General features: G+C 34.4%; 1 protein-coding gene across 2 annotated transcripts; it reads right to left on the bottom strand.

Moving 5' to 3' along the window:
* Positions 1-799: 799 nt before the first annotated feature.
* Positions 800-12978, bottom strand: LOC128547993 (uncharacterized). 2 transcript variants are annotated; one of them, XM_053522168.1, is made up of 8 exons: positions 12350-12976; positions 10500-10523; positions 9248-9378; positions 8481-8810; positions 7708-7797; positions 7288-7326; positions 7099-7170; positions 801-4316 (listed from the first exon to the last, which is right to left on the bottom strand). In XM_053522168.1, exons 1-8 carry the CDS (start codon positions 12876-12878, stop codon positions 4155-4157), a joined length of 1377 nt encoding a protein of 458 aa, XP_053378143.1. In that variant the 5' UTR covers positions 12879-12976; the 3' UTR covers positions 801-4154. The 2 variants fall into 2 exon arrangements, with proteins under 2 accessions (XP_053378144.1, XP_053378143.1); XM_053522169.1 differs by lacking the exon at positions 10500-10523 and having other exon boundaries at positions 800-4316; positions 12350-12978.
* Positions 12979-13587: the final 609 nt, after the last annotated feature.

Below are 13587 nucleotides of genomic sequence, written 5' to 3'. Positions count from 1 at the left end.
AACTTTGAACACTTGTTTATCGTCATGATTCCCATCTGTAGGCAAGAGTACATAACTCTGTCAACTATTTTGGCTGAATTATGGCTTTTTTTTGGACTTGAAAATCAGTTAAATTTTTCGTTCCAATCCATGTTTTGTCTCACCTGTTTGTCATATGGCTTTGAAACTTTGACCATTTGTTTACCATCAAAGTCTACATATGTAGGCAAGACTACATAACTAGGACGAGGACTTTGTTTCAGTTATGACCCTTTTTTGACATAGAAATTAGTTAAGGTTTCGCTTACCATGCCATAGTTTGTCTAAACTGTTGGATGGTGGCTTTGAAACTTTGAATACTTGATTACCATCATGCTCACACGTTGCCATATAGTGCAATGCTTATCGAGTTCCATAAATACAGGTTCATTGTTTGTCTTATCTATTTTTCTTCTTTTGTCTGAAATTCTGTGGTAACCATTTGACCCCATACTTACATCAGACCCCATACTTAGATCAATTCTTAGAATAGTGGAGCGCGCTGTCAACAGACAGCTAGCTGTTTTTAAAACTTTATTTTCCTACCCTGACTGCCTAACCAAGGTAGAGTTACTTGTAAAAGCATATGTATAAAGTTAATAAATTTACTTTATTAATTGTGTAAGGAATGATACGAAAAAACAACAAAAACAATTATATCTGTCAAAGATTTACATTGGCAAATACATTGTTTGCAAGAATTCATCAGAATTGCAAGTTTGTTGAATTATCATTACCTCCCTCTACCTATCTTGGTTGTGCAACCAGGATAGATTTGAAATAACTGAATTCAGAACTTCCACACTAGTACAAACATTGCCTTTTGGTTCTAAATGTTGAAATGCTAATATCAAACTAGAAATTATACTGAAATTGAAAAAAAAGCCCACTTCTTGATTACTTTCATATTAATTTAAGGGGAAATAATTACAAAATTTCATAAAAGAAAATAAAACTTAAATTTCTGTTAGGAATCTAATTGTAATGGGTCTTTCTGTTCATATAAGAAATCTCTCAACAGAATGTACTAAATGTCATTAAATGTTGCTTTAATGTGATTGACCACCTCTAAAATATCTTTCTATGTTAATTAAGTCTGTCAATATAGTGCATGCATATGGATAAAAATCGTGCTATTTGTGGAAAAAGCATAAAACTTAGAAGAAAGTGAGAATATGGTATCTTAAATTCAAAAGTGAAAGGCAGTGAAAAAATCGAAATGGCCAAAATCATTCAAAATGGCCGCCATTTGTGAAAAATATGAAAAGTAGGGAAGAAACGCCCTTGATAAATATTTTTCCAGTAAATCTGTGTTTTTAATCATTTTTATACAACTACTGATTACACACACATGTGAATAGATTTAAGCTATTCAGTATTTGCATAACAAAAGCTGTCCGTAAGACAGCCAATGCTCGACTATTCGAATTATTGTCCCAGAAGCAGGAAAATATTAACATAAATGTTAAAATATCTATAGAGTCTGCATTAGTTTTGGAGAGAGTAACTGGTAACTTTAACCAGAAGGTTTAAGTTCAAAAGGGGACATAATTTGACCAAAATGCATGTCAGAGTTATGGGACTTGATGCAATCAACTAGTTTTATAACCCAGGCACATGTAAAGTTTCAATTTAATACCTGCATTTGTTCTGCAGATAGTAACTTGCACGCAAAACTTTAACCAGAATTCCAAAGGGGGGCATAATTTGCCCAAAATACATGTCAAGAGTTATGGAACTTGGCCCAGTGAGGTTGGTAATTGATCTAGAAAAATAAAAAATAAGTTTCAAATCTATATGCCTTTAAGTAATAGCTGTATGTACTTGCACGCAAAACTTTAACCAGACTTTTCTAAGTCCAAAAGGGGGCATAATTTGGCCAAAATGCAGGTCAGAGTTATGGGACTCGATGCTATCACCTTGTTTTATAACCCCGAAGACAAATGTGACACATAAATTTTGGTTTTATCATATTTTATTGCTAATACAGACTCTTTAATGTAAATGTCTGCCTTGTGCGAACATGCTTACATGTTTTATCAATCCATCTTTTTACTATTATTTCGTAAGGGTGCATTGCGCACTAAAGCGATAAAAACAAATGTTAATAATGTCATTAAACATTTGTGTATGTCAAAAGATACTACAAGACATCATCCAGAAACAAAAATAAGAGATTGTGAAAGGTAAAACAAACTTGCAACACATTCTTTTAGCTATTTAATTCATATTTTTGACTCAGTCAATGATCATAACACTGGTGATGCAGACTGAAATACAAAACCAAACCTGTGGTGCACAACTTCACATACTGCATATCATTCCTACATGGTTTCGTGACTGTAGGTCAAATAAGTTTTGACATTTATGCGACGCAAGCTTTTAAGCCCTCTATCATATCTTTTACCAAGACAATGACCATAACTCTGGTTTGGCGGAGTAAAATCCCAAACAAAACCCCCGGCGCAAACTTCATGCATTACATCTCATGAACTGACTCAATCAAACCGAGTCTGCTATTATGTCGATTTGTTGCGTTCTATGCTTCCAAAGGATCTTTTCACATATTTTATCCACATGCTGAATAATGATCCTCTAATGTTTCATGACTCTAGGTAAAATACTTCAGTTTGAGATACATACGACACACATTTTTAGAGCATTTATACACGCTTTTGACTAAGTCAAGGGCCATGAGTCTGGTCCTGCTGAGTGAAATCCGAAACAAAAGCTCAAGTTTACAAGTTCACATGATGGAACAACAATGCTATAATGTTTCATGGCTCTGGGTAAAACACGTCTTGGGATACGCGAGACGCAAATATGGTAAAGGTCAATATTTCCATTATGGCTTGTTCGTGTACTTTTAAGAACAGCATTGAATATGTTTACAGTATTACGGCCAATGTATGTATACAATGTTATCACCTACGGCAGCTCCGCTCTGTAACTCAACAAGTTCTTATCCAATGTTCACCAAACTTGGTCACAATGTTTATGGGTGTAATATGTCGGACGAGTTTGAAAACTACGGTCGGATACTTTCAGTTTCTCTTTAGTTTGGTCCCTAGAATCACTTAAATTTCGAACATTGACTGTGTCCACTTAATAACTTGAGCACTTCTTAAACTAATCAGAATGTTTATGGGTGTATTATCTTGGTCAAGTTCGATAACCAGCCAAGTAGTCTTTTCTGCTCAGGTGTTAGAGTCCTCTAATTAGTCGATATTAAGAAAACCGACGACTAGTCTGCTTAGTTAGTAGAGTAGAGCTACTAGTAGTATTTTAAAAGTTAGAAATAATTTGCAATGACGAGCGTATATTGTGACAGTTTGCCACTCTTGTATTTTTATATAATAATAAGCTGTAAAAACACTCGAAGAATAGAGGAAAACACAGCCTATATCCTTTCCGCAGCCTTAACGTACTAAAACGTATTAGCGTCTGATGGCCCTTTTACGCTTCCGTAGAAACAACATTTATTAGCCTACACGAAACTTATTTTGAAAATATTTCTGAAATGTCTAGGTCTGCAGCTCTCAAATACGGTTATATCTTACATCTGAGGCATATACTGACACTCTCAGACAACATCAAAAATGACATTTTGAGCGATTTGATGATGTTCCAAAATTATCAATGTACCCTTGGTCCTTTACGGACCCCTGTGGGATTTGTGTTTATCCAGTTCATAGATTAAAAGTTGACATGCTGTACTAAAGCCCAGGTAATTTCAATTCGTAATAAAGTGCTGAAAATTGGCTCCCCAATAGCAAAAAAAAAAAAGAATAAGTCCACGCGCATACATATAGACGGGGTGACCCCTGCGCGTGACCCCTGACTATCTACGAATCAAAATGTGGCTTTCGTTTTCAAGTTTAGCATTTCTACTTTCATTTTATTTACTTCCGGAAATAGCTGAAGGTCGAGTGACGTCATTTTCTGTGTTGTCAAAAACATACATATGCCTGGCGAGATTGCATAAATATGTGCTGGCCGTCCTAAGGATATATATGGTAAATATATGCATGATTTATTCCTGTTTCCCATTACAGCATGATAGTTATTTACGACAAAACATGTAAACTTGAGAGTAAAGCACATTTTTACGACCTTGCAGTCATTTTCAAGTGATGTTATGGATCTATATTTTCCTGCAGCAAAATCGAGTGTTCTACCAGCTCACATAGGCACTTTGCTCCGTTTTCCATTGTATGCCGCCCAAATGTTTCACTTTTCACAGACAACATTTCTATATTCTCTTTCATGTAGTTTCTAAATAATCGATTCGCATATGCCTGAAAAAAAAAAACAATAACAACAGTGGTATGGGAAAATATGTTTTTTGCTTTCTTTTCTTTGTTCAACTAGTCAAGAACAAACCGATTAAAGTACAAAATAACTTTTAATATAGTATTCCTATTTATATAAAGCTTTTATTTCTAAGCCACCCAAATTATCAGATATGTTTAATTAAAAAGTGATATTATGCTATGTACCGGTTTAGGAGTTATAGTTAATTCTGTATATTTTGAAGAAGAATAACAATCTCTTTCAATAGTTTTCAAATGAGCACACCTATACTATAGACACTTGGGGTCTCCGCCTCTGCCAACTATTAGCCAGTATCTTTTATTATTTTAAAAGAGCTGAGCATAGGTGGAAATCATAGAACATGTTTCGTTACAATATCAGCATCTTTCACCATCAATTCTCTTTATATTATAAGATAGGAATGTTTGCGACTGACACTGGGAACACTTCATTGCACTTTATACCTGCAGGTTTTGGAAGGTGATTTATGTAACCGCGCAGAATTTAATCAGGAATAGACTGTATCACAACTATTTCGTATCTATCCGCTGTTCAATGTAGTTCGATGCGGAATACTATTTACCACCTCTGACTTTTTTTATAGTAACAGACCGGAAAATTTGGCCTCCTCTATACCCACCTTTGAGGCAGGCATGGACTTGATCACGAACTTACAAGTACATATGCCAAATAAAATATAGTTCAACATACTTTGAATATATACTAATGGCGCAGTAATTTACTATGAATAACTATCAGCTGCATACCTTTTACTTCACATCTTTTTAATTTACAGGGTTTTTTACATATCACCAAGCGCACTATCATATTGATGATATAATTATATGTTATGGTTAGTCGAATCAATTCTTATATGTATTGCGTTTCTAACTGTCAAAGCGCTGTTAGCGCTTGTGCCATTTTTGGAATGGATTCTTTTCATAAACGTACTAACATAAATGACCTTCCATCAGTACTGTACTATCAGTACTTTGGTTATTGTATTACTAATGCTGCTTAAAAGTACTTCTTACAGGTTTCATGACTGCCATAAATCACTACAGCATGAACTTGTACATATAGTCAGACCATAAAAATTATATTTACTATGCCCAGCTAAGTAGATATACATGAATAAAATCTTAATAGAATGCTTTATATTGCACATTAATGTTTATCGGGATAAATCGTCTTACAGTTTTCAGAAACTGTCGGAAGCTTATTGGCATTTTTCATTTCGAAATGACTTGCTCATATTATTAGGATATACACGTGCATTATCTGATATAGTAGTATTACACTAAAAATCTTGTCCGGATAATTCCTTTGAAAGTCCCGAATGAATTTGGCCCTAAGTCAAAGAAATGAATTTATTATGTTCAGTGAACTGAAGCTTATTATTAGGTTATACAGGTTTGTGAATTTTTAGTTCTTCGAGTTATAATTAATAATAGGAATGAAACTTGGAATACTGATGGCAGTCAATGTGGTCATACGGTAACTTTATCTTAGTAAATACATATGATTGATTTATTTCCCATTTCTATACTTAAACATTCTCATGACCTTGTAAGTACATGTACTTAGCTTAATTCAATAACATTATACATATTGATACATGACTGACAACAAGCAAAATGCATTTTGCAAGAAATATGACACTGTCTAATAAAAGTGGAGTCTCCGTGGCCGGCTGGTAAAGGTCACTGATCCTCACCGTCGCGGTTTCGAAACTCCACAAGGAATATATTTTTTCTTTTCAGAAAGCGATCAATATGGCACACATCTACCTTAGTCCCAGATTGTGTGTGATATAATGCCATTATGGAGACAAGGATATTCCTCTCACTTTTAAAGCTTTGTTTGTTTTGTTGTGTTCAGAGTTACATCGATTCAAATTAGATCACATGGCAACTGGTCCAGCTCTTGATGGTAGAGGAAGATATCACGTGACCACATGAAGAATTTTACATTTTTATATACTGATTATGACTTGGATTCGCTTATATAGGACAAAATGTTAAATGATGAGGAAGCTCATTAATAGCAATGTTAACAATACTGATGCAAAAATTGTATGACACATGCCCCCTGAAAATGCATGATAGAATAAAACATAACGATCTCCGCTTTCATTGTTTTTATTCATTCCTGTCCAATCTTTCTGATTTTATCAAACCTCCTGTGTCCAGGATGTATTCCTGGAGCATACACTAATTTTACTAAGGTATTGTACTTTATTTGCGGAATCAAGTTGATAAAAGGGTGGTAATTAAAGTATTTAAAGCCTGTATATGTATCTACTGAACAAGTTTAAATAAGATGTTGATAATGTATCGTCGCTTTAAAATTTAAAATGACCCTTAAAATAGTTTGTTAATGTATTTTATACATTTAGCAAATTGTAATATCGGGTTTGGACGATTCGGTTGAAAAGAAATCGATATTTTGACCGCTTCCGGTCGATATCTACACTTATCTGTTCATTGATACTCTGCATCAGTTTGGTTTTCCTACTGACTACACTATTTTCTTTACTTGGGGATGGCCACTGAAGTATATATTAAGGTCAGCTTTTGTGTAAAATTTACTGTGGATCTATTTTTGACATTTTGGTAGAAAAAAAGGAAACAAAGGCTGTATTTATTGAAGTAAAACTCATTTTCAGTACGAGTAGTAATTAATACCAGGTCACAGCAGTGTGATTTTGATGTGATTTTGTAGGAAACAAATGTGACATGGAATATAAAATAATAATGTGCATACCCGCAACGATTCTGTTGGTAGCATTTTCTTTTTAAGACTTTCGTTGATATTACATCTATGCATGAATAAGTCCTGTAAAAGCATAAATAAAATATAGATGTCTATGATTTCCATTACTTACATAAATTCACAGTTTCTATACTTTGAAAACAAACAAACAAATGAAAAAAACAGAAGAAAATTTCTTACCTGGCACGGTTTGAAGTCATATCTCATTATGAGCACTGTCTGAAAAGTAAATATATATAATATTGTTCTTTAAAACATGTCCAAACTTCCTTCTGACATAATAGGAGTCAAAACAAAAATTTCTTGTTCGTATTTTCAAAAGGAATTGAAATGATTCTTGATGACTCAACGACATGATCTTTTAGCCGCATAGTTTGATTCAGTTCCATCCAATTCTTCTTATCACTATTCCTCAATATGTCCTTGGTCAAGCCTATGTATTATTTAATACTTCGTGCGGTCCTACAGGGGTTCAATGTAGAAGTATCCTGAATCATTAACTTTAATTAAATATGATTATCATAACTTTAATCTCAATAGAATCAGACAAACGTTTTCGGAAGTTTCAAGACGTAAAATTTCTATGAAAATGAAGTTTACCGTATCTCTGAAAATTATGACCAGTCTTTTTGACTCTGCAAATTTGCTGTTGATTTTCTTCCATAACGTCCATTTTAGATTAGCTCTTGACTGGATGAAAGACAATACATCAAGAAGTTGAATGTGTAAATAAACTGAGTAAAGATCCTGAACGAAAATAAAATTTCTTTGTACGAATTTAAGGACATAATCGAATTTCTGCGCGCTTGGCGGATAAATTTCCTAATCATCCATCTATTATACATAAAAAAATAATGTACCGCGAATACTGCTGATGTGCAAGGCAGATAAAACTGATAATAGTAATGTATTTCAAATGTTTTACTTCATATTGCATCAAGCATGACCTCCATTTTGCTTTTGATGGTAGGAAGAATATGTAGAAGTATGTTGGCCGATTTAAGACATTTCATTATGTCGCGGCTTTCGTTGTATCGCCTTGGCGTGGGTGTTAAAGCGCCATAACAAAATCTTAGAAGTTTAGATTGTGGCTTTGGTGCACGCGTCAGCGCGACAAAACGATATGTGCTACAGAAACCTCGATCACACCAACTTGACGTAACGAAATGTCCTGAATCAGCCACCGTAAAAAAGGAATATAGTGTAAATTGCAGTGCATGTAAGTTTTATTACTTTTTATAAGGTAGATACGGCAATCTAGTTTGACTGCTTATATTTCTTACATCTTATTTTGTGTATAAGGTTATCAACTGACTTAATGCAAGGCCATATGGATAATTTAAACAAGAGAAAAACTGATGTAATTCAATTACTCTTTCTTTTAATCCCCTTGTCATTCCTTTCCATCTTTTAAAGTTTCCGATCGATCCACAGTTGTGTACAATAATAACACACAGCCACAAAATGAAAAGAGACAAGAAGCCGTAACCAAAAACTTCGCCTACAGTTGCGACTTTCTTTTTGTTCATTGTAGGTTCTAATGTATACTGAAATATCGTAATCAACACAACGATGAATAGCAGAATCATCAAGAGGAAGACGAACGTTGTCAATCGGGTAAATTTGTTGACTATGTGTGCATACTTTATGTAGACGGAGTCGCTTACAATCGTTTGAATTTCATCCAAAAGTTCGTCTGAAATCTACAATAAAAACAGACATTTTCAGTTTCAATTAGATGCTAAATTTCAGTCCTATATATACACCACCTTTACATAGTGTGTCAAAATTGTTCAATTTAATTGTAACATATTTAGCAAGCTATAAAATGTATGAGCACGGGGTTCAGTGCATCATTTACTTTAGTTTGTGTGTTTCTTTGCTGGGTTTGGAGTTCAGATCATATGGCAACCAAATGATGGAAAAATCCCTCGGTGTCCCTGTGTTCATTATTTCAGGCACAGACAGACACCTGCGTACAAACTCCGAACGATCCGTAGTCAGATGCCTGTACCTTTCGGTCACGGTCCTTCTTCCTCTTACTAAAATATGTAATTGTACAACGACAGATAAAAATCCAAGCAATTAATAATCGTTTTACTGCCGTTGATTGACGCTATAAAATTAATAAAAAGATCACCTCAAAGTCGTGTTTCCTTATTCTACGACGGCTCGCTTCATCAAACAAAAATTTTATCCGTGATAATGAAAACCATCTACAACAAGTCTCGCATCTGCTCAGTGGAAATTCAAGGGTAAAGCCATTGCTTTCTTAAAGAAATAAAATCGGTAAAGTGTCATTGAAATAATGTATCTGTAAAACAAATGTTTAATATTGTACTATTAATAAATGATAATAGGGGTCCATCAAAACTATTCATTTCATTGTTGTAACAGCAAAATTAGCTCAACTAAAAAGATAAACAAATAGCATATTACAGTCAAACTCGCTTTATACGAACTCATCCGGACCTAAGAAATATGTTCGTATCAAACGAAATTCGTATTAATGAATGTATGACCAGATAATTTGTCCGAGCAATTTGGGCAGTATCACCGGTATCAATGGTGAATAGATTCCAATATTATGATACATGAAAGTAGTTAATAGTTTTAAACTGACTAAGTTAATTCATTCAGATAACATTGAAATTACTCAAGAAAAGTCATACTAAAACAGGTAAAACTGTTTTAATTTAAAAATTAATGTGCGGTCGAGGTCAAGAGCGCCAAATTATATCCACCGCCAACATTGAAGCTTGTACTATATAACAAGCATTCTAAGAGGTATGAAAGTTTGTATATTTTGGAAGACACAGCCTACCTGTATCGACACTAGAACGTCAATAATGTTTTTAAAATTATTTACACCTCTTTAAATCTTGACCTGTTAATTGATTAAATTATTTTATGTTGACATGATAGTCACAAAGGACAGAGTGTTTGTTTGTGAATAGGTGTGAACTACTCCATTGTCCAATTACCAAGCGGCACAAGCTTGACATTATTATTATTTTCAACATATTTTATAACGGCCCCGACTTCTAAAATTAATTCGTATCAAAAGATGGAAAAGTATAATATTTAAGCTTATTGTGTTCGTATCTACCGATTATTCGTATCAAGCGAGTTCGCTATTACCGAAATAATTTTACAAAGAAAATAGAAGAACTCGGCCGGGGAATTCGGACATTGTTCGTTGAATCCGAAAATTCGTATCAAGCGAGTTCGTATTAAGTGGACTCGACTGTATATTATAAAAGGCAAAATAAGAAAACTACTTACAAGAAAAAATAACAAATTTACGGTACTATTTACATAATGATAACCTATGTGTGTAATCCTGTTTGATGTTTATCAGACGGACATCGCCATAATAAATTAAAACGTACCGACATTTTGATCTCTGTGCCAAACTGAAATGGTAGAGAAAGGTGTTCATTTAACCTTTATATTTATTACAAAAAAGATATATTAAGACACTTAACTAGTCTGAACAGTTATTCTAATAATGTTAATTTATGAAGACATGACATAATTAAACTAGAAGGGTAGCTTCAAATAAACGCATGTTTCAACACGCACACACGCACGTACGCACACAAGCACACACGCATATATTCTGGATATTACAGCGTTTTTAGAAAACAGAATGTAGAAGTAACAGAGACAAGTATACGGGAAATCGTGACAGGGGAAGTGTGATTATAAACCTTAGTAGCTGATATTAACAATTATTGTTCAAACTGTGTTGTGAAGTTTTATCCTAATCCAACCCGCAGGCCAATGAAAAATCATCCGACAGGAACATGACGGCGACATATGAAACATGATTTTACCGTTAAGTTTCATCACAATCAAACTAGCAGTTTAGAAGATGAGCTTGAATGTTCATGATTAAAACTCAGACGGAAAATGCGCAACTTCATTTCATACCAAGTACTGCAGTGGAGTTATATTGAATAATGACCAGCCGTGTAGGAGGTTATGCCCTGCAATGTTTTTATTTAAAAAATCTTAAAGGGCAACACCTCTGTCGAAATCATTGCGAAGCTATACAGAGCTCAACTCCATAAAAATCAAATTCTTGTGAAGTAACAAAAATATCTGACCAGCGGTTTACCGGAAGATGCGCAGACAAGTTTTCATAAAATCGTGAATGGAGAAATCATCGAACCGGAATATGCTGACAATATGCGGAATTATACGTCGTACAGTTCATTGCCGTGAAGTATCATTAAAATGTTTAGAAGATGCCATGGCATGGTTTTGAGATATAAAAATAAGCATCATAGAACAACATCTCCGGACCAAAGACATGATTCAACGATTTGGTATCCAAATTGATTTAAGGTTAGCACTTACTAGTATAAAACCATTCTTTGTCTTCACAATGTGGAATAAGTTTATATACCTAACTGGAAGACATTACCTGATTCTTAACTTAGTTATTGAGAAAAAGACATTGTTCTATATTTAGGAACATTGAATGACATAAAGTACCAAAATGCAACCTTGTTTTCCATGTAAGCTAGCTATGTACCAATTTATCTTATTCTTAACTAAAGTTACTGAGTATAGTTTCAAAAACGGTGACTCTTTGCCTAAAATGCATCGAAACCTTGGTCTCTACACAAGCTACCTTAATACCAATTCCCTTTTTCTAACTTAAGTATCGAAGAGAAACCATTTCGTCCATTTTAGTAACTAAAAGATCGACCTTGAATCTAGCTGGGAAGATCATTGCTCCAGATTCTAGTCATGGAATAGAACGCAGACAGTTAAATAAGTATCAAGTTTGGTCGCAATATCACATTTTTAACTGAGATATTGAGCAGAAATTGAACTGATTTCTGTAATCGTTGCGCTTGTAAGGACCTGGTGTGGATAATTTTTATAACTTTTGAACATGGTGGGGATTATAATACAAGACTGGTGCATCACTAACTGGTTTAAACTTCCCAGACCATTCCATATGTATTCGTTTTGTCAGCGTTGTCTTTCTATTTTATTCCGTCTATCTATGTTAGTGTATATGTTAACATGTACACATCCATACATACACTGCTATATGGTTTCAACTTGAGAGGGCTGCTTTCGGTCTTGGAATGTGGCCATTATCCTTGTTTCCTTGTGGTTTGGTATGTTAAATATCATTTAAGTATTAAGAATCAAAACTCTAGTGTTCCTAAGATCTGACTGAAATCTCTCCGCCTTAAGCGTGAAATAATAAGAGACTTACCGTTCCATATAAAAGCATCAAGAATTTTCAAATGCCTTTCAGTTGCTTCAACGCTTGTAGCGTCTATGTATGTGAAATGTTTTAAAAGCTTGGGAACATCACATTGTTCTATCTTAATTGGGATAATGGTGTACTCTTGGTCGATACTGGCATGTAATGCTTGTTCTATTTCGTGCTTACCGTACCCACTTTGAACAAATTTCTCCGAGAGTACCACTAATATGCTCATACTCCTATTTATCGAGTCGTGTATGTTTCTGATTACCTGTTGCCCAGGTAAAAAATCCCGTTCATGATAGCAGCACTTTATCCCTTCTCTTTCCAGATTTTTAACAATAATTCTCACATCCTCCGCATTGTCTTGGGTGTAACATATAAACATGTGGTAATCCTTATCATGCGGCAAGTTTGGAATATTCCTAACCTCTTCGAAGTTGTCAGTCCGACGTTTCAAATGTGTTAATTCAGTAGCACTGCCTCTGTCAACATTGACAGAAGTGAATTCAATTAAATCATTTCCGTCCGCCATTTATCCTTATCGCGGAATGACAAAATGAATTCGGGAAGTATGGTGGTTAGCATTCGATAAACACATGATAAACCGTATAATCAATATACTGTACAACTTTGTTATCAGTGTGTACTTCTTTGTCACGCCTAGGGATGTCGGTCACACGAACAAATGTTTTCCGATGAGCCTCGGTTACGAATTTGTGAACAATGTTACGGGTTTCAGGACGAATTCTGTATTATTTGCCGTCATCGAAAACGGAAGTAGGTTGGCATTTCACAGAACTGACATGAATGTTCAAAATCTAACTAATTTGTTATAATCTAGAGTTATTTTGCCTAAATAAATGACTGAACAGATTAGGTAGATAGAAAAATAGCTGTAATGCTACCTTTTCTTAAGTGTCACAGGTTTCAAGACGAGCCATTTTTCTATGTCACATAATTCGATTAAAGGTGGATAGATTTATGACAACATTGTTTGGAGTAGAAATATGGGTAATTTGGACACTTCCCTGTGATATACTAGACATGTATAAGTAAATGATTGTGTTTTGGTTATGGCGCATTTTTACGTCGCGAAAACGAAAACGTTTTACATATGGATAGTCAAAGTTGAATGCTTCTCTTTCTTGTTTCAAATCCGTAGGTACTTAATCTGTCATCATACTAGCAGCTTTTAAACTGTCCATGAATTGGATGGACTTTGTATGAAAAAGTGACAGCCA

This window comes from Mercenaria mercenaria, chromosome 13 (assembly GCF_021730395.1).
Source record: "Mercenaria mercenaria strain notata chromosome 13, MADL_Memer_1, whole genome shotgun sequence".
In the NCBI taxonomy this organism is placed as follows: Eukaryota; Metazoa; Mollusca; class Bivalvia; order Venerida; family Veneridae; genus Mercenaria; species Mercenaria mercenaria.
Note: the sequence above shows the minus strand (reverse complement) of the source record. Positions and strands in the feature narration are given on the sequence as shown.

Bases quoted from the DNA above. Each gene is read 5' to 3' on its own strand.
- LOC128547993 (XM_053522168.1), bottom strand. From the start codon at position 12,878: ATGGCGGACGGAAATGATTTAATTGAATTCACTTCTGTCAATGTTGAC. The intron at 9,379-10,499 runs GTACGTTTTAAT...TATTTCTTTAAG, and splicing joins GCACAGAGATCAAAATGTCG to AAAGCAATGGCTTTACCCTT. The intron at 7,171-7,287 runs GTAAGAAATTTT...ATGCTTTTACAG, and splicing joins ATGACTTCAAACCGTGCCAG to GACTTATTCATGCATAGATG.